This window comes from Delphinapterus leucas, chromosome 1 (assembly GCF_059928025.1).
Source record: "Delphinapterus leucas isolate spDelLeu-1000000601 "Yukka" chromosome 1, BTC_Dleu_Yukka2, whole genome shotgun sequence".
In the NCBI taxonomy this organism is placed as follows: domain Eukaryota; kingdom Metazoa; phylum Chordata; class Mammalia; order Artiodactyla; family Monodontidae; genus Delphinapterus; species Delphinapterus leucas.
In genome coordinates this window covers 173,824,214-173,843,181 of record NC_143129.1, presented here as the reverse complement: position 1 = coordinate 173,843,181, position 18,968 = coordinate 173,824,214, and the positions used below count along the sequence as shown (strand labels likewise).

Genomic DNA, 18,968 nt, shown 5'->3' with positions numbered 1-18,968 from the left:
GGAATGGAGAAGAGGAGGCATGAGCCAGAGGGGGAGGCCCGGCCGGCCTGGAGCCCCCGGGGCAGGGAAGGCTGAGGACTGGGGGCTGCCAGGGCTCATACCCTGATGGCAGTGACTTTGGAGATCCCCAGCCCCGGGACCCCAAATCAGCTCCTCCCCTGCTCACCATCGGCTGAGTCGGGCCGGAAGGTGATCTTGATCTCAAACTTCCTGTAGGCATCCTTGATGGTGGGCAGCGGCAGGAAAGAGTGGGGGGTCTGCGTGAAGTAGGGCACCACCCGCTCTGAGGGCAGAAAGCACAGTTCAAGACGCCACCCACAAGGTGGCGGGCAGGGTGCCGCCTATCCCGGGGTGTGTGGTCTCACCTGGCACCTGCAGATGGGCAAAGGCCTTGACCTTGCCCTGGCGGTTGGTGGCGGTGCAGACATAGGTGCCCGCGTCCTGGGGCTGGACCGAGGGCAGCAGTAGCATGTTGTTCTCCAGGCGGCTGTCGGGCGGCAGGTTTCCATCCAGCTGCAAACACACTGGCACGTTGAACCCTGGCCTTGGCCCACACCTCCACGGGGCCCGTCTCCCATCCCTGCCTGGGGCCCACCCTCAGACATGGAGCGCATACTCTGGACCAAGCCTGGGCCAGCTCCTGGGGGCACCGAGATGGTGAAGACATGGTCCCTGCCCCTCAGGCACGCCCGCTGTTTTCCTGCCTAGCATTTACCTTGCTCCAGGTGATGTCAGGAGTGGGGTAGCCAGAGGCCATGCAGGGGAAGACAGCTGAAGAACCAGTGGGCACACGGACCTCTGGGGGCGTTGAGATCTGCGGCAAGGCTGAGAGGGGAGGAGGAGACACAGGCCATCAACCTGATGACACCAACCGTTTGTGAGCCCAGCCTGTGTCCTGACTCATTTAATCCTCATGCCATCCCTGGAAGGGAGGCACTGTGTCCCCATTTCACAGATGAGGAAACTGTGGCTGTTCACTCCTGGTTGCACAGGTGGAACCAGGCAGAGCCAGGGCTCAGGGACAGGTTCAACTGACTCCACAGACCGAGCCTCTTCAACACACCTGGGTGGAAAATTGTGCAGCCCTCTGGGGACCTGAAGAGGGGGTACTAGGGCAGTGTGGGTAAGTTTGGGGCAAGTGATAGGGCTTGGGGTGAAAAAGAATAGCTTCTGAAGAGCACACAGATTGTGTCTGCCTGGCATCATCCACTGTCCACGTTTTACTGTCTTTTACGTCTGTTTTGTGTTTGTGCTGTCTCTGCCAGCAGACTGAGCTGTAGGTCTTCCTCGTCAGAGCAGGAGCTCCAGCAGGTGACGACTACTTATCTGATTTCCTCTTGATGCCCCATGGCATAGCTTTTCCCTGCAAGTTCCAGCTGCCCCAGAGGAACACTCACTGCTATCCCTGTGGCACCTGCTTGTTATGAAGCCCGCTCCCTAAATACATCAAACTGAAAATCCCCAAGAGAGCAGGAAGGAGGAGTAGCGCAGGTAAGGCAGGCGATGGCGTGAGAGCAGCCCCTGCACGCTCCCCGGCCCTGCAGAGCTCCCTGCCAGCCTTCACCTTGCACGAGTAGCAGCACGTGGGACTGGGTGGTGCCTGCGGCGTTGGTGGCGGTGCAGCGGTACTGTCCTGCGTCAGCCAGCTCCACGTGGGCGATCCTGACGATGCCTCCGCTCTGCACGACGCCAGGCCGCAGGCGCCCTCCAACTTTGCTCCACGTCACCTGAGGCTTGGGGTCACCCAGGGCCAGGCACTCGAACTCCACGGCATGGCCGACCACCACGGTCTGCACGGAGGTCCGGATGTTGATGAGCACAGAGGGCAGAGCTGGGGGAGGATGGGGTAGAACAGAGTGAGGCCAGCCTGCTGCAGGCCTGGGCTCAGAGAGGCCGCAGACTGCCCCAGAAAAGGTGAGCACTGGAGCCCGAGGCACTCAGCATTTCATTCGCTTTTTCGCGCATCCACTCATTAGCACGCTCACTTGTTCGCTCTTTGTTCATTCGTTTTACTCACTTGTGCGTCCGCAGTCATTTTCATTGGTTTGTCTGAGCACTCCGCCCATCTCCCTTCTTCCCCCCTCCCTTGCAACATTTGTCAAGCCCCCCTTGTATCTGTATTCAAGATACAATCGAATAATTCTCTTTATCTGTACACATTTAAGGGGTTTCTTGGGGAATGTGGTCCCTGTGCACTTCATCTCTGTCCCCTGCTCTTAGCAGAAGCCTGAAGCCACCGTCCTACCTTGGACAACAAGCTGGGCACTGGCCTGGGCCTGTCCCCATGGTCCATGGGCCTGGCAAACATACGTCCCTTGGCAGCTCTGGTCCAAGTTCTGGATTCTGTAAAGAAAAAAATAATAAGACATCAGTGAATAAAAACAATTGGTGAGAATACTTTGCAGTTGTGCGGGAGTTAAAAGTCGTCAGGTATCAGCACACGATGTAAACTTCTAGTCTCCCCAAAACCATGGGAGGTAGGTAGGAAGTCAGGGTGAGTATCACCACACCCATTTTAGACCAAGACCTTGTGGTCTAGAGTTCCAGATCACACAGTTATCAAGTAGCAGAGCTGAGATCTGGGTCACATGTATATATCTGGCCTCAGAGCTTGTTCTCTTCCCTTTAACAATAATACGAACATGGGCCACTGATTGCTGAGGGCCTTCCACATGCTAAGCACCGTGTTCAGTGCTTTAGGTTGTCTCATTCTGGTCTCATATAACCCACTGTACAGCTGAGAACACTGAGGCTCAGGGAGGTGAAGTGACTTGCCCAAGGCCATTGTTTTATGCTAAGCCCAGTAGGATAGGTATTCTAACAGCCCCACTGGGTGCCTTGGGCTGGGATGCCCAAGTTCAGTCCTGCCCCTGCCCCCACTCACCGGAGCACCCCATCATGTATGCTGTGGCCGGGAGGCAGCTGACCCCCTTCTTTGATCCAGCGGAGTTGAGTGCCCAGGTCGCTGGGCACGACACAGTGGAACTCGACGCTGGCCCCTATGCTCTTGGTCTCCAGCTGAGGCGTGACCTGAACGGTGGGCGCGGATCCTGCTGGGATGGGGGTGGCGGGGAGAGAGCCGGAGGGGCCTGCGGGGACAGGTAAGAGGTTGTGCGTGTGCGTGTGTGTGTGTGTGTGTGTGTGTGATATCCCCGATGCCCCTCCAGGACCCAGGAAACCCCCATCCTAACATTCAGGGGACGTTCCCCTGTTTGCCTCTCTGACCAGGGAAAGAAGACCTTTCATTGGCAGATTCATTCATCTGCTCACTCGTGCAGTCATTCAATCAACACAAATAAGAGCCTGTGGAGTGCTGGGCTGTGCTTCCAGAAGCTCCTGGCCTTCGGGAGGGGAGGGCAGCCCAAGGCGAGAGCGGGAGGGGTCGGCCTTGGAAAGATTCAGACACCTGAAGGAAGGAGAGCAAAGACTATTCTGGCTCTATTCTAAAATAGGAGAGGGGCTTCCCTGGTGGTGCAGTGGTTAAGAATCCGCCTGCCAAAGCAGGGGACACGGGTTCAGGCCCTGGTCCTGGAAGATCCCACATGCCGCGGAGCAACTAAGCCCGTGCGACACAACTACTGAAGCCCACGCGCCTAGAGCCCGTGCTCTGCAACAAGAGAGGCCGCCGCAAAGAGAAGCCCGTGCACCGTAATGAAGAGTAGCCCCGACTCGCCGCAACTAGAGAAAGCCCGTGTACAGCAATGAAGACCCAACGCAGCCAAAAATAAATGAATAAATAAATTTAAAATAGGAGGATCCCAGGTGAAGGCACCTAATGTCCAGGTGCAGGGGACATACGGGAGGGTGGGTCAAATGCATACTATCACCATTTACCAAGTGCCTACTAGGTGCCACGGGCTCTACATATGTGTCCGTTTCTAAGTCAGCCTAGGTGCTGGCATTGTCCCCTCTACTTTACAGGGTGAAGACAGTGAGGCTTGAGGTTCGCTGACTTGGCCAAGTTCACACAACTCTCAAGTGATCGGGCTGTGCACTGAACCCAGGACCTGGGCTCACTTCAGTCCAGGCTCTTGAGGAGACCACGGAGATGTGGGATTCTCTGGAGATCGACTGAAACCCTGGGCATCCGGGGGTGGGTGCTGCCCTATCACGCATTCATTGTTGTCACCGTCCAGCATTTATGCAGCCCATTCTGGGTGCTGTGGTGGACAAGCCCGGGGCTGCTGAGATGGCTGGGTCCAGGCCCTGCCCTGAGCATCCTCCGTCTGGCAGGCGAGGCAGGCTGGGGCACTCATGTAAACATAGCCTCTGGCAGTATGAGGTCAATGCCAAGGGAGGGATGCAGCAGTGAGAGCTAGAGTTGCTGAGAATAGTGACCGGGGTCTTCCTGGGGGAAAAGAAGGTGTTCCAGCTAGGGGAGTGGGGGGGGGCGGTCTTCATGCCCCAGGTGGGGGTCCCCTGGCACCAGCGGAGGGGTAAGTGAAAGGCTCGGACAAGCGCCTGGAGGAAAGCTGACCCCATTCTACCCAGCCTGAGCTGGGGCTGCTCACCTCGGACCAGCACCTGGGCGAAGGCCTCAGCTGAGCCCACCTTGTTGGTGACCCGGCAGCGGTAGCGGCCTGAGTCCGCAGGGGCCGCAGGCTCAAGGAGCAGCATCTCATTCCTGGAGGTCGCCCTCCCAGGGAGGCTGCCGCCCACACGGCTCCACTGGAAGGTGAGTGGGGGCGTCCCATGAGCCAGGCACTGGAGCTGCACCGTCTCCCCTGCCTGCACCGAGGCGTGCTCCGGGACTGTGGTGGCATACGGCGGGCCTGGGGTTGGAGACACAGAGCAGAGGTCAGGATGGGAGCAGGTGCTGGGCCCTGGCGACTTGCCAAAGGACTAGGGAAGCTGAACGGGGAGTCCAGAGGACTGGGGATGAGGGAAGCCAAGGTCCCAGGAGGGGACGTGGGTTTTAGGTTAGGGCAGGCTCCGGGGCCTGAGGTGCACGTGACCCTCCAGGTAGGTTTCCTGGAGTTCTGTCCAGGGTGTGGCCTGGCTGGGGGGCTCAGACCTCCACGCAGTGCGGAGAGGGTAGCGCGAGGAGGGTGGACGAGGGCCTTACTCTCTACATGCAGGGCGATGGTGGCCTCCGCATGCCCGGCAGGGCTAGTGGCGTTGCAGATGTACTGGCCCGAGTCCTGCTGGGCTACCCGTGGGATGATTAGCGTGTCACCTTCCAGCTGGTGCTGCCACGGCAGCGGGGAGCGCAGCTTGGACCAGCGGATGGTGGGCGTGGGGCTGCCTGTGGAGTGGGGTGGCAGAGGTTGGTGGGCTGCCCCAGGACTGGCTGGGGGTGGGATGGCCAGGAAGGGACCTGGGTCAGCTTGCTCCTTCATGGGGGGCACAAAGTGGGCACCTCAGCCATCGCTGGGAGATTGCCAGCAGCAAAGCCCCCTTCCTGAGCATGACATCCTCTTCAGGTCTCTTGTGTCTAAATTCAGGCCCCAGGGCCCGCTGCTCTGTCTGCCCTGTGTGCCAGCCCCCGTCCACACCTGTGGCTGAGCAGCGCAGGGTGGCCGTGTGTCCAGCTTCCACAGTCAGCTCGGCTTCTTCTACCTGGACCTGGGGAGTCCCTGGGGCCACAGTGCCCGTGTCTACAATCACTTCCACTCGCTTCTGCGCTGTGCCCAGTGCATTCTGAGCTAGGCAGACGTAGACGCCTGCATCTGATGGTTTAGCTGACGAAATCTGGAAGAAGCAAGGATGTTGGTCATCGGGCCACTGAGGGGGGACCTTGGCATCAGCCCTCTGGCTTGGTTTCACCTCTTTCTTCTACCCGTCCCTTTGTTTTTAGCTTTCCTATTTGACTGGCTGCTTGAGGGCTCACACTCAAGATATCCCATTAGTCTATCCATCCACACATCCACCCCCCCCATCTACCCATCCATGCATCCATCATCCATCCATCCATACATACATCTATCCACCTATCCACTCATCCACCCATTTACCCACCCATCCCTCCATCTATCCATCCATCTACCCACCCATCTACCCATCCATCCAGCTACCCACCCAACCACCCATCCTTCTACCCATTCCTCCTTCCACCTTCCTTCTTTCTTCCTGACTGTCTTCCAATCTAGCCATCATCCACCTATCTCATCCCTCCCTTTCTTCACCAATTCATCACCCATCTGTCCATCCACCACTCTCTCCTCCAGGCAACTGCCCAAGAACGGGCCCTGACTGGGCCTCAGATCCAGAGATGAGACCCCCCTGACATCACCTGCAGCACCGCGTGGCTGTCCACGTGCCCAGGTGCCCGCTGCTCCAAGTTGGTGGGGGCACCGATCCGGGTCCAGCGAGCAGAAGGGCGGGGCTCCCCAGCACTGACACACTCCAGGGTGATGGCCTTTCCCACTTTCACCCGCACGGGGCTCTCGGGGAGCACAGACACTGTAGGGGGCCCTGCCCAGAGGAATGACACCACTGATACACATGCAGGGCTCTGCTGGTCATGTGCACTGTCACAGCCCCCTTACCAGTAACTGCCAGTGGGCACTAGTCTCCCCACTGCACCTATGTAGAGACCGAGGCTCAGAGAGGGAGAATGCCCAAGAGGGAGGCAGTGGCAGAGGCTGGATTTAAGCCTGGAGGTTCTGAGCTCGGAATCAGGGCTGGAAACACGAAGTCAGAGCCCACGGGGTTGAAGGCCCTCACCGTGCACGCTGAGGTTCACGACACTCTGGGCCACACCATAGGCATTGGAGGCCACGCAGCGGTAGGCACCGTGGTTGCTGGGCCGGGTGCCCACGATGGTGATGATGGAGCCGTTGGGGCTGATGTGGACATTGTCTGCGGGGTTGGCATCAAGGAGGGTGTGGTCAGTGAGGGTGTCCTCCTGCCTTGGCACTGCCAGTAGGCACACCAGTGCCCCATGGCCCCGACCCCTCCAGTCTGGGTGTATCCAGCTCACAGGGTCACAGATGGTTGATAAACAAGTCCTTGGAGACTCCTGGGTCCAGCCCTCTCACCATCCAGATAGGGACACCAAGTCCCCAGAGGGGAAGGGCTTTACCCGGGGTCACACAGAAAGTTTGGTGCCATGGTCGGCTCTGCCCAGCCGCCAGTGGTGAGCCTCGTGCATTCACACCCGCCTCCAGCCCCCCACCCCCCCGGCTCACCCTCCAGCTCCTGGTTCCGAGTCTTCCACTCAAGGCTGATGGGGGCTGCCCCATCATGGATGAGGCACTTGAAGCTGGCATCTTGGCCCTGCCGCACGGTGCTGCTGGGCGGGTCGATAGAGATGACAGGGCTCCTAAGGCCTGGGGGAGGACAGAGGCAGAGGGCTGCGCTCAGCAGGGCTGGGTGGGCTCCCCCGCCTCCCCTCCCCACTCCTCGGCCCCAGTGTCTCCCCGCCTCCCCCTGCCCGTGGTGTCTCCCTCGCTCACGGTAGGAAGACCCTGCACTGGGCGGGACGGTGACCGTGAAGGAGGCCTCGTGCTCAGGGCCCGAGCCGCCAACCACACGGCACACGTATTCTCCGGAGTCGGCCTGGGAGACGTGGTGGAGCCGCAGCCGGGAGCCGTGGGTCTGTCGGAGTGAGGAGAGGGTGGCCATCGTGCCAGAGCACTCGGGACAGGGCAAGTCCCCAAGCCCGGCTGTGCCAGTGCCCAAGAGTTCTCAGGAGCTCAGGGCTCCAGCTGGTGGAGATGAGGAAGCTTCATTCACAGAATCCTACAAGTCCACTCCATCCCCTTTTCAGAGGTAACTGCTGTAGGAGATGATTCAGCAGCAAAGCCAGGAGAAAAACCCAGGTCTCTCAATTCCCAGGCTGCTGAACTCCTCCCCGCAAAGTATTTTATCCCCTGGGGTCCCCAAGCATGCCAGGGTTTGTGTGAAGAAGGTTTGGGATGCAGACGGCAACTGCAGGTCAAAACTTGCCTGCCCTGAATTCTCCCCACACCTGGCCCCTGTACCTGGTGCCGGGCGGGGAGGCTGCCCCCACGCTTATACCACGTGACCTGGGCATGTGCCTGCCCGGGTACCACACAGTTCAGGTCCAGGGTTTGTCCTTCGGCCACATGGGAGGAGGAGGCCTCGATGTAGATGGGCTGGGCCAGTCCTGGGGCTGTGGGCACAATGGGTGGGTGAGAAAGGGGCGGCTCCGGGGGTGCAGGCAGAGACCTAAGGCGGTGGCACCGAGGGCCAGCTGGCCCTCCTGGAGGTGCAGTGGCTTGAGAGGGACTGACATGGCTGAGCACCAGTGACCTAAGAAGGGTCTCTGTCCCCTGGGGGCTGAGATGCCCTGGTGAGACCTTGGTTCCCAGTGGCTGGGGGAGGGGCTGGAGGACCTTCCTGGAGCCGAGGGCTAGAGCCCTGCTGGATAGCAGGGGGAGCAAGGCCAGGCAGGGGCCCCCAAGCCTGTGCCCAGAACCGCCCGCCGCTCCTGTCACTCACCAGGAATGGGGCCTGGGCTGGAGGCCTCGATGGTGACCAGGACAGAAGCCTCCAGAGTGCCTGAGCTGCTGGCCACTCGACAGGAGTACTCGCCAGAGTCGGCAGGGGACACCTGGTTCAGCCTCAGCAGGGGGCCGTGGACCTGGCCAGGGTGGGGCGAGAGTGGGGAGAGTGAGCCGGGGGGCTGGTGGCCAAGGCCATCAGACGCCCCAGCCCTCTCACACCTGTACCCCAGGACTGTCGTGCACCATTGCGGGCGCTGCCTCCTGCCAAAGGTGACCCCCTTTGACATTGGACGTTGTGGGGTATGTTTACTATTATGCTTTTCCTGGCAGGAGAAAGCCCAGTGTCTTGAGTAAGAGGTGTCCTTTTCTAATTTGCACCAAGGTACTGGGCAGCCAGTGACGGCCCTACCATGCCCAGCCTGTTCTTGAACTCCTGAGTCCCAGTGATCTCCTGTTGCCATTTTCCTGAAGCCCCGGATGTTGGGGCCACCTTCCCTCCCGGGCAGGGGACGGGGTGGGGTGGGAATGCCCACATCCTGCTTTCTCCAGGCTCCATACCTGGTGCCGGGCGGGAAGGCTGCCCCCGCGCCTGTGCCATGTGACCTGGGCGTGGGCCTGGCCAGGCACCACGCATTTCAGATCCAGGGTCTGCCCTTCGGCCACGTGGGAGGAGGACGTCTCGATGAGGATGGGTGGGGCTCCGCCCGGGGCTGGGGCACAGGAAGAAGTCAGTGAGCTGGGGCTCCCTGTGTCCTCAGCCCCTGCCCCTGGGTGCCCAGATGGTCAGGCCAGAGGCCACAGGCAGACGGCCTTGATACCCCCCTTCCCATTCCCCTGAAGCCTGGAGCAGCTGGGCTAGCCTGGCGCCTCATTCTCCCAGCCCAGCCCCAGACAATGGTCCCACCATCCTCTGTGCTCCCGGCACCACTGGCGGCCAGGGCTCAGGGCCAGGCAGCTCCACACAGATCACTAACGTTTCCCAGACTTGAGTAGTACGGGGCTAAGAACCCAGACTCTGGGGCCAGACTGCCTGGGTTCAAAACCCAGCCCTGCCATTTATTAGTTGTGTGACCTTGGGAAAGCTACTTCACCTCTCCATGCCTCAGTTTCCCCAACTGTAAAACAGAGAGAACAATCATACCTACTTCAAAGGGTTATTGTGACGGTGAAATGAGCTAATGTGTGTAAAAATACCAGGGCCCAGCACCTGGTAAGTGCATATCACGTTCATTACTTAGCAATTCAGGTACTATTATCATGGTGTCTGCTACAGCCGTGTGCTCCCTGTGCTATTAGTTCCTTTACACTTTCAATTGATTCACTTAAGAAAACCCTTAAACACACAGCCCCATCATAGGCAATGATTTCCATGCAATCATGACAGGTTTGACGTGTTGATGTTTTTTGCCTAATATTATCACTATTAATATAAAAAAATATTTAATCAGGGCACCACCTAAAATCACCCTCTCAGATCCCAGAGGTGCAATCCCAGCCTTTAAAGAACTCGTGTAATTGCTGCAAGAGCTCTACTAGCCCCACTTTACAGATGAGGAAAGTGACACACCGAGAGGAATCCCTTGTGTAACATTTCAGAGTGTGGACAGAGGAGCCGGGACTCACGCCCACACGAGCTGGACTCCACAGCCCGTGCTCTCGGGCCCTAGGGATGAAGCCCACTTGACCTGGCTCTCGAGCCCTCCTTTCTTCCCTCCTCCTGCTTCCCAGCCCCACTGTAGGGATCCTCACCAGGGACGAGAACAGCGCCAGAGCCAGAAGCCTCGATGGTAACCAGGACTGAGGTCTCCAGAGGGCCAGAGCTGCTCACCACGCGGCACACGTACTCCCCCGAGTCAGCCGGGGATACCTGGTGCAGCCGTAGCCGTGAGCCGTGGGCCTGAGCAGGGACAGGACGGGAGAGGAGCAGAAGGAGATGGCGCTTGGAATCCTTGAAGGCTGGGGCAGGGTCCAACCTCTGACGCAGGCAGGCACTGCACCCCACAGGGGATCCCAGGCCCTCCTTCCCGGGCAGAGCTTGGGGGACAGGCCCCTAGCCAGGGCCCGCACATCCAGTAGCCCTCCCACTATGTCCTGCCCCCAACTCCCATACCTGGTGGTGAGTGGGGAGGCTGCCCCCGCGCTTGTACCACGTGACCTGGGCATGGGCCTGTCCAGGGACCACGCAGTTCAGATCCAGGGTCTGCCCTTCGGCCACGTGTGAAGATGACGACTCGATTCTGATGGGTGTGGCCGCACCAGGGACTGGGCGCACAGAAAGAGCAAGTCGGGGCTTTGGTCATGGTCAGATTTGGGAACACCCGGGTTGGTGGGAGCCTCAACTGTAGAAGCCTCCACCCTCCCAAGGTGGTAAGAATAGCTAACACTTTATTAAGCACTTACGGTATGCCAGGCACTGTTCTAAGTACCTTACGTGCATTAACTCACTCAGTCCTCACAAAACTCACATACTTTCTGCGATGATGGAAGTGTCCTGTCATCCGCACCGTTCAGTGCAGTGGCAGCCAGCTATGTGCAGCTGCTGTGCACTTTGTTTTTGAAATGTGAGGATGTGAATTTAGAATTTTAACTAATTTTAATGACCACGCATGGCTAGTGGCCACCATATCGGACGTATCTGAGGATGGAATGATCGACATCCCCACTTCACTGATGAGGGTACGGAAGCTGAGAGGGGAGAGTCACTCCCTCAAGGTACCTAGTGGTGCAGGCAGGATGTGAACCCTGGCATCCTTCTGCTGAGCCCTCGTCCTGCACCACCACCCTCGTCTGAGGGCTCTGACTACGGGGCCTTTCCTCCCCGGGAAACACTGGTACCTGCGTCTCCCAGTCCCTTCCTGGGTCTTCATCAGACTCACCAGAGGGGCTGCCGGTGCTGGGGGAGACTGAGACCACGATGGAGGCCTCCTGGGCATCGATGTTGTTGTTAGCCCGGCACACATACTCGCCTGAATCCGCCACGGACATCTGGTGCAGCCGCAGACGGGAGCCGTGAGCCTAGGGGTGTGGATAAGGAAGAAGGGAGTCAAGGGGTTGAGGGGTCACCGGCTGGCTCAGGCCTCCTCCATCAGACCGGCTGAGGCTACCCTCTGTCTACCCACGGCAGGAAGGAGGACTGCCAGCTAATGCTTCGGGTTCTTCGCCCATGGGGGGCTGTCCCTGAACTGCCCACCCCGCTGCCAGGCTCTATCTACTCTGTACCTGGTGTCGAGTGGGAAGGCTGCCCCCACGCTTGTACCACGTGATGGTGGCCTGGGGCTGCCCGGTGACCACGCAGTTCAGATCCAAGGTCTGCCCTTCAACCACCGTGGGGGACGAGGACTCGATCCTGATTGGTGGGGAGACACTGGGCACTGGGGACAGAGAGGAATGCACCACATAGCCGGAGTCAGGCAAGAGTGACGGTGCCAGGCACCTCGCTGCCTCCCCCGCACCCACTTGCCTAGACCCCCTGCCCTAGGAGTTCTCACTGTGGGAGGAGCCGCTGCCCTGGATGGTGACGATGAGCGAGGTCTCCTGGGAGCCGGCACCGTTGCTGACATGACACACGTACTCGCCCGAGTCCGCGGGCGTCACCTGGGGGATCCGCAGCCGGGAGCCCACGATCTGAGGGGGAGCAGGTGTCAGGGGGTGCGGGCAGCACCTCCATGTCTCAGGTGCTGCCGCTGCTGCTTCCCCCGGACTCCGGGAGCCTCACTGCCTTGTCTGGGGTAGCCTCCACCCTGGCCTCCTTCAGAACTCCCTCGGTGGCCTTCCCGAGGCTCTGGGCTGGGTGGACAGTGTCTCCAGCCTTTGGACTATTCTCACCCGTCACCCCTGCAGAAAGCCCGTTGAGGCCCTCCCCGGTGACGCCTATTATAGCGCTGTCACATGGCATGTCTGCCTAGCCCTTTAGCCTGTGAGCTCCCTGAGGGCAGGCAGTGGTCTCATTCCATTTGAATCCTTAGTGCCAGGACCAGGACTTGGCCTGGAGCAGGTTCTCAGTGAAATGTGGTGAGTGAGTGAAGTACAGGATCCAGCTGAGGTCAGTGGGACTTATCTCCATATCCTCAGCACTGGTCCAGGGCCTGTCCAGCAAGAACACTCAATGTTTGTTGAATGACTGAATGAGCACAGACGGGCTGTTGACAGCTCTTCCTGATTCCCGTCAGGGCCGGTGACCCCAGCTTTTGCCCTCCCTGCCTTCTGGTTCCATACCTGGTGCCGGCTGGGTAGGCTGCCTCCACGCTTATACCAGGTGATGGTGTGGGGGGCTTGACTGGCCACCAGGCAGTTGAGGTCCAGCGTATGTCCGTTGGCCAGGGAGGCTGAGGACGACTCAATGCGGACGGGGTACACCACACTCTGGGCTGGGAGGGTGAGATGGAAGGCAGGGTGTGGGAGCCACTGAGGGTGGAGGGGCCCTTCCAGCCCATTTGTTATGACCCCTGAGACACTCACAGCGGGAGGGGCCGAGGCGCTGCTGGATGGTGACGAGGACGGAGGCTTCCTGGGTGCCCGAGCTGCTGACCACGCGGCACACGTACTCCCCGGAGTCAGCTGGAGTCACCTGGGGCAGCCGCAGCCTCGAGCCATGTACCTGGGAGGGGAGGCAGGTTCACAGCCAGGCTCCCACCCCCTTCCCTGGTACCCATCCCAGCCAGACCCGGCCAGATGGAGCTTTAGGGAAGCTCTTCCAGGGAGAACCACCGTTCATGACCCTTCAATTCCCTTGCCCGAGGGTTGGGACTGGGTCCAGTGGGAAGAAGTGGGGGACCGGCACTTGCCGCCCATGGGGCAGGTGAGGTAGACAGTGTGAGGCCATTTGGCAGATGAGGACACTGAGGATCAGGGAAGTCAAAGGACTGGCCAGGCAAGGGGCAAAGCAGTGTCCAAACTCAAAGCTCCTTACTCCTTTACTCCGCAGTCTCGAGGGTCCTTCAGGCCCCCCTTAGCACCCCACCTCCTACCTGGTGCCGGGCAGGGAGGCTGCTCCCGCGCTTGTGCCATGTGACCTGGGCGTGGGCCTGCCCAGAAACCAGGCAGTTCAGATCCAAGGTCTGCCCTTCAGCCACGTGTGAGGAGGACGACTCGATCCGGACTGGAGGGGTGACCCCCAGCGCTGGGGACAGAGGGCAGAGGGTCAATCCCCAGCTGGGAGGAGAGGGGGAGGGGAGGGTGTGAGTGAAGGTAGGGACTGCTGGTCTCTGGGGTCCTGCCACTGCTGCAGTGGGAAGCCTCCCCCCAGCACCACTCACCAGGCACAGAGTCTGCAGACTCAATGGTGACCAGGACAGAGGCTTCCAGGGGCACTGAGCCACCTACCACGCGGCACACATACTCGCCTGAGTCGGCTGGGGACACCTGGTAGAGTCTCAGCAGTGAGCCATGGGTCTGGCCAGAATGAAGGTGAGGTCAGAAGGGGCCCTCTTAGGACCCCTGCACCTATAACCTGCAGCCCTGCCTCACTCTGAACCTGAGAACTGGCTCTTAGTTCTGTCCTGCTCAGGGGTGAAGCGGGTGTCTTGTCCCAGGAGTGAGGGGTGGCCCAGAGGAGCCATGGGGAACTGGGCAAACACTAATACCACACTCCATCAATTCTTACACACTTAAAAAAAAAAAAAGGATGGAGAAGATAACCTGCATATTATTTTTATTTTATTTTTTATTATTATTATTTTGGCCACACTGTGTGGCCTGCGGGATCCCAGCTACCCAACCAGGGACCGAACCCGGGCCCTTGGCAGTGAAAGCATGGAGTCCTAACCACTGGACTGCCAGGGAATTCCCTAGACATACTTTTTAAAGTCTCTGAAATCAAGATGCATCTCACAGTGAATTACAATTACAAATGACAGTTTTTTTGTTTCTCCTTAGAGGTACATAAAATAATGGTGCATCTTGCAATCAGTGGCATCCTAAATTCTATAAAATATATCAATAATAACAGCTAACGATGGTACTTCCCTGGTGGTTCAGTGATTAAGACTCCGTGCTCCCAATGCAGGGAGCCCGGGTTTGATCCCTGGTCAGGGAACTAGATCCTGCATGCCACAACTAAGATCCCGCATGCCGCAACTAAAGATCCTGCACACTGCAACTAAGACCCAGCGCAGCCAAATGAATAAATAAATATTAAAAAAAATAGCTGATGATATGACAGTAGTAACAGCTCATAGCACTTTCTATGAGCCAGAGCTCTGAGCACTTTGCATATAAATTAATTCATTTCATCCTTAAGATAATTCTGTAAGGGAGGTACAATTATTACCATTTTACAGATGCTGAAAATATGGTACAGGGAGATTAAGTGATTTGCTGAAGGTCACAAGCGAGGAAGTAGTGGAAGCAGCAGTCACACCTAGGCTGGCTGGTCCTAGAGGCTGGGACCATTGCCCCACACACCTGTGCAATGGGGTCCTAGGCCTCCCCGTCTCAGAGGAGCCTCCAACCCACCCTACCCTTGACCTCCACTCCCTAGTGGCCTCCCTCTTTTTCCCTTCTTGGCCTGTCCATCCTCCGGTCCTGTACCTGGTGCCGGGCGGGAAGGCTGCCCCCACGCTTGTGCCATGTGACCTGGGTGTGGGCCTGCCTGGGCACCACACAGTTCAGATCCAGGGTCTGCCCTTCGGCCACATGAGAGGAGGAGGGTTCAATGCGGATGGACTGGGTGCCACCAGGAGCTGGGAGAGAAGACGGTCACTGGTCAGTCCAGTTCTCTGCAGCTTCCCCCGCCTTACCCCTTTCTCTGTCCAAGCGCAGCCTGCAAGTCCCACTCACGGTAGGCGAAGTTGGCTCCCTGGGTCCTGGTTACCGTGACTGTGATGGAGGCCTCCACACCATTGCTGGCCCGGCAAACATACTCGCCTGCGTCAGCTGGTGAGGCCTGGAAGATGTACAGGCGGGAGCCGCGGACCTGGACAGCCATGGGCAGGGGTGTGAGACGGGGGCTTCCCAGAGCTGAGCAGGTACCCCCCACCCTGTTCCACTGAGCTGGGAACTGACAGCCCCTCAGCTCAGAGGCTGCCCCCGCCGACCCACTGTCCACAGCTTGGCCTGGCTGGCCCCCTCCCGCCTTTCTGCCACTGTGTACCTGGTGCCGGGCGGGGAGGCTGCCTCCACGTTTGTACCACGTGACCGGGGCATGGGCCTGCCCGGGCACCACACAGCTCAGATCCAGGGTCTGCCCCTCGGCCACCGTGGGGGATGAGGATTCGATCCTGACAGGCAGGACGGGTCCTGGGGCTGTGGGGAAAGGGGCGAGGGTAGCAGACGCTCCCCAGAAGGGAAGGAAAGAACTGTTCACCCTGGAGCCAGCTCAGCCTGTGGGTTTAGTGGCCTGGGCTTGAGGTCCTCGGCTGAGCAACCCTGAGGGGAGGGCTGGGGCAGGAGCCAAGCCTTGCAGAGGGAGCGAGGAAGTGGGAGAGATGAGGATAATTGAGGGAGGAGCAAAAACATGAGTGATGTGGCCAGAGAGAACAGTGATGGGAAGACGGCAGATTACTCAGAGAAGTGGAGTCCTCCCGGGCCGGCCCTGTGGCCAGCCCCAAGGTGGGCTTCCTGCCCCAGTGTGGCTTCCTGCCACCCCCTTCCCCGCGTCAGCAACGGGAGTCACTAGGGCCTCAGCACCTGGGAAGGCTCTCAGCGCCCCCCACCCCAGCTTGCCCTGTCACTGGCAGTCACTCACCGGGGATGGAGCCAGTGCCGGCGGCCTCGATGGTGACTAGGACGGAGGTCTCGAGGGGCCCAGAGCCGAGGACTACGCGGCACACGTACTCGCCTGAGTCTGCTGGGGACACCTGGTTCAGCCGCAGCAGTGAGCCGTGGGTCTGAGTGCAAACAGGGAGGGTCAGGAGGGGCCTGAGCGGCTCCATCCAACCCCTCCAGCGGGCTGGCCCTGGGGGGCTGCTGTACCTGGTGCCGGGCGGGGAGGCTGCCTCCACGTTTGTACCACGTGACCTGGGCGTGGGCCTGCCCGGGCACCACACAGTTCAGATCCAGCGTCTGCCCTTCGGCCACATGAGAGGAGGACGACTCGATGCGGATGGGCTGACTACTGCCTGGAGCTGGGGCTCCACCAGGAGCTGGGGCGCCACCAGGAGCTGGGGGGCAAAGGAGCTGGTCAGAGGCCTGGGCTCCTGAGCCCCAGCCCTGCAGCCCTGGAGCAGAGGGCCCTGGGATCTGACCAGGCCCTAGCTTGGGAGGGCAGATGGGAGGCCTTCTAGGGTTGGGACCATGCTTTTCTGCCTCAGCAGGGCCAGCCAGACCCCTCTTTCCCTCTCTGACCTTCAACTTGGAGTTCAAGGCCCATTTGCCTATGCATGACTCCTTGATCTGTGATGAGCTGCTCTGGCTTGCAGGGAACCAGAGTCTTTTAGCGCCCAGGCGGGGCCAAAGGACGCAGACAATAATGCCACAACTCCCTTCTTTAGAGTGCACGCCGTGTACTCGCACTACATGGTAGTGCTGCTGTCCCCATTTCACATGTGAGGAAACTGAGGCCCCAGAGGTAAAATAACCAGTTCAAGGCTGATAAAGGGCAGAGCCAGCATTTGAATCCAGGTCAGCCTGACTCCCAACTCAGTGTCCAACCCTGACTCTGCTGCTTTTTGATGAATTCTGAAAACAGCACCCTCCCCATGGGGTCCCAGGTAAGTCAGGTCAACCTGTCCCCACCCTCAGTCCCCTCATCTCTCCTTGCAGGGAGTGGAGGGTTGCAACCTGCCTGGAGTGCCTCTTCTTGTCCTGATGGCATCGAAGGGACCACAGACACCAGCCTTGGGAACAGAGGGGAGGTTGGAGGGCTCGGCCCCCACCCAGCCCCACTGGCTCCTCACCTGGGGTGTAGCTAGGGCCCGAATGGCTGCCGTGGAGGACAGAGACGATGATGGAGGCCTCCTTGGGGCCTGACTCATTCTCCACTCGGCACACGTATTCTCCAGAATCAGCTGGTGAGACGTGGGGCAGCCGCAGCCGGGAGCCATGTACCTGGGCCAGGTAAGGACAGAGGCATGTGAGGGTGGGGAGAGGCCGCGGTCAGCACTCCCTCCGTGCCTCAGTGCCTGCCTCTGCTCGGAGCCACCCCACATGGGAAGCTGAAGAGGGAGGGAAATAAGGGCGGACCCTGCTCGTGCAGAGTGCAGAGTGCCAGGCTGTGTGAAGGACCATCCCCAGGTCCCCTGCCACGGGCTCAGGGACCCTCGTACCTGGGCGTGGGGAGGCAGGCTGCCCCCTCGCTTGTACCATGTGATCTGGCTGTGGGCCAGCCCTGTCACCATGCAGTTGAGGTCCAGTGTCTGCCCTTCAGTCACGGAAGGTGATGAGGACTCAATCCTCACTGGCGGGATGCTGGCACCTGAGGCTGGGAGCAGAGGGGGAGTGAGTAGGCCTCGGGGGGACCCTGGCTTGCCTTCACACTCCTGCAGCCCCAAGGCCCCGCACCTGGAAGGACGACCACTTGGATCCGGGCCTGTGCGGTGCCCGCGGGGCTGGTGGCCACGCAGAGGTAGAAGCCGGCGTCGGCGGCAGTGATGGCTGGGATGAGCAGTGTGGCGATGTCTGTGCGCTCAGACCGGGCCTGCCACACACAGCGAGAAGGGTCAGCCACCGAGGGGCCCAGGCAGCCTGGCAAGGGCTAGTCAGGGAGGGCAGGAGGAGGGGGCATAAAGAGTAGAGGCAAGCTCCGAGCCAATATGAGGGCCCCAGTTGGGCACCAAGGAGGGCGGAGCCTGGCAGCAGGGCAGGAGGCTGACGGCTGCCACCCACCGGGACGCACGGAGCGGGAGGTCTGAGCAGGGCACCATCTTGGAAGTGAAGGGAACCAGAAGAGGAGATGGGAGGGGCAGGTGGCAAGTGCTAGGACTCCGCTGAGCCCGTGGGCCTGGACCGCACGGATATCCTCACCTGTGGGGGGAGGCTGCCCCCCTCCTTCCTCCAGGTGATGGTGGCGCTGGGCACACCCGCAGCCCTGCAGTACAGCCTGATGCTGCGGCCTTCATGTACCTGGGTCCTCTCTGGACTCACCTGGACCCTAGGCCCGCTGCCCCCTGCAGACAGAGCCCTGTGAGAACACCTCTCTGGGCCGCCATGAGCTCCCAACTGCCCACCCTCAGCCCCATCCTCTCACCGTGCACGTGGAGCACGGCCCTGGCCACGTGCTGCCCGGCGCTGCTGTGGGCGCGACACAGGTACTGGGCTTGATCCGAGGGCTCGACGGCTGGCAGGCGCAGGATGCCGCCATGGATTTGGGCCTTCTGAGGGAGCTGGCCACCGGGGCCCCCTGACGTGGAGAGGTGGGGTCAGCACCCACTGGGATTGGCATTGCCAGGCCCCCCAGGGGTTGAAGTCCACAGCCTAGAGTCCTGCCGCTGGCCCCCATATGCAGGAGAGCCAGGCCCTGACTGTCATACCCGCCACGGCCTCACCTGTCCACTCGAGGGTGGGTGTGGGGTTCCCTGTGGCACTGCAGCGGAACTCAGCCAGCTGCCCAGGCTGCACTGTGAGCTGTGGCGGGTGGATGGAGACCACGGGGGAAGATGGGGTGGCCGAGGCTGACGAGGG

The 18,968-nt window shown here is 60.0% G+C and overlaps 1 protein-coding gene across 6 annotated transcripts in view; it reads right to left on the bottom strand.

The window, feature by feature from the left end:
* The window catches only part of HSPG2 (heparan sulfate proteoglycan 2), a 102,354-nt gene that overhangs the window by 9,247 nt on the left and 74,139 nt on the right, over positions 1-18,968 (bottom strand). For 5 of the 6 annotated variants that reach the window (XM_089899486.1, XM_089899476.1, XM_089899467.1 and 2 more), the window contains 36 exons: positions 18,833-18,958; positions 18,535-18,687; positions 18,312-18,454; positions 17,850-17,985; positions 17,615-17,769; positions 17,246-17,396; positions 16,323-16,510; positions 16,096-16,237; positions 15,502-15,653; positions 15,189-15,324; positions 14,940-15,091; positions 13,667-13,802; positions 13,379-13,530; positions 12,870-13,008; positions 12,627-12,778; positions 11,900-12,035; positions 11,631-11,782; positions 11,288-11,426; positions 10,522-10,673; positions 10,161-10,308; positions 8,970-9,121; positions 8,407-8,548; positions 7,926-8,077; positions 7,398-7,539; positions 7,131-7,271; positions 6,667-6,801; positions 6,233-6,414; positions 5,496-5,691; positions 5,066-5,245; positions 4,512-4,772; positions 2,885-3,089; positions 2,246-2,343; positions 1,565-1,831; positions 716-825; positions 366-513; positions 167-283 (listed from right to left, as the gene is read on the bottom strand). In XM_089899486.1, the coding sequence (XP_089755612.1) occupies positions 167-283; positions 366-513; positions 716-825; positions 1,565-1,831; positions 2,246-2,343; positions 2,885-3,089; positions 4,512-4,772; positions 5,066-5,245; positions 5,496-5,691; positions 6,233-6,414; positions 6,667-6,801; positions 7,131-7,271; positions 7,398-7,539; positions 7,926-8,077; positions 8,407-8,548; positions 8,970-9,121; positions 10,161-10,308; positions 10,522-10,673; positions 11,288-11,426; positions 11,631-11,782; positions 11,900-12,035; positions 12,627-12,778; positions 12,870-13,008; positions 13,379-13,530; positions 13,667-13,802; positions 14,940-15,091; positions 15,189-15,324; positions 15,502-15,653; positions 16,096-16,237; positions 16,323-16,510; positions 17,246-17,396; positions 17,615-17,769; positions 17,850-17,985; positions 18,312-18,454; positions 18,535-18,687; positions 18,833-18,958 (5,568 nt within the window). The remainder of the gene's footprint in view (positions 1-166; positions 284-365; positions 514-715; positions 826-1,564; positions 1,832-2,245; positions 2,344-2,884; positions 3,090-4,511; positions 4,773-5,065; positions 5,246-5,495; positions 5,692-6,232; positions 6,415-6,666; positions 6,802-7,130; positions 7,272-7,397; positions 7,540-7,925; positions 8,078-8,406; positions 8,549-8,969; positions 9,122-10,160; positions 10,309-10,521; positions 10,674-11,287; positions 11,427-11,630; positions 11,783-11,899; positions 12,036-12,626; positions 12,779-12,869; positions 13,009-13,378; positions 13,531-13,666; positions 13,803-14,939; positions 15,092-15,188; positions 15,325-15,501; positions 15,654-16,095; positions 16,238-16,322; positions 16,511-17,245; positions 17,397-17,614; positions 17,770-17,849; positions 17,986-18,311; positions 18,455-18,534; positions 18,688-18,832; positions 18,959-18,968) is intronic. The other variant, XM_089899468.1, reaches the window with a different exon arrangement.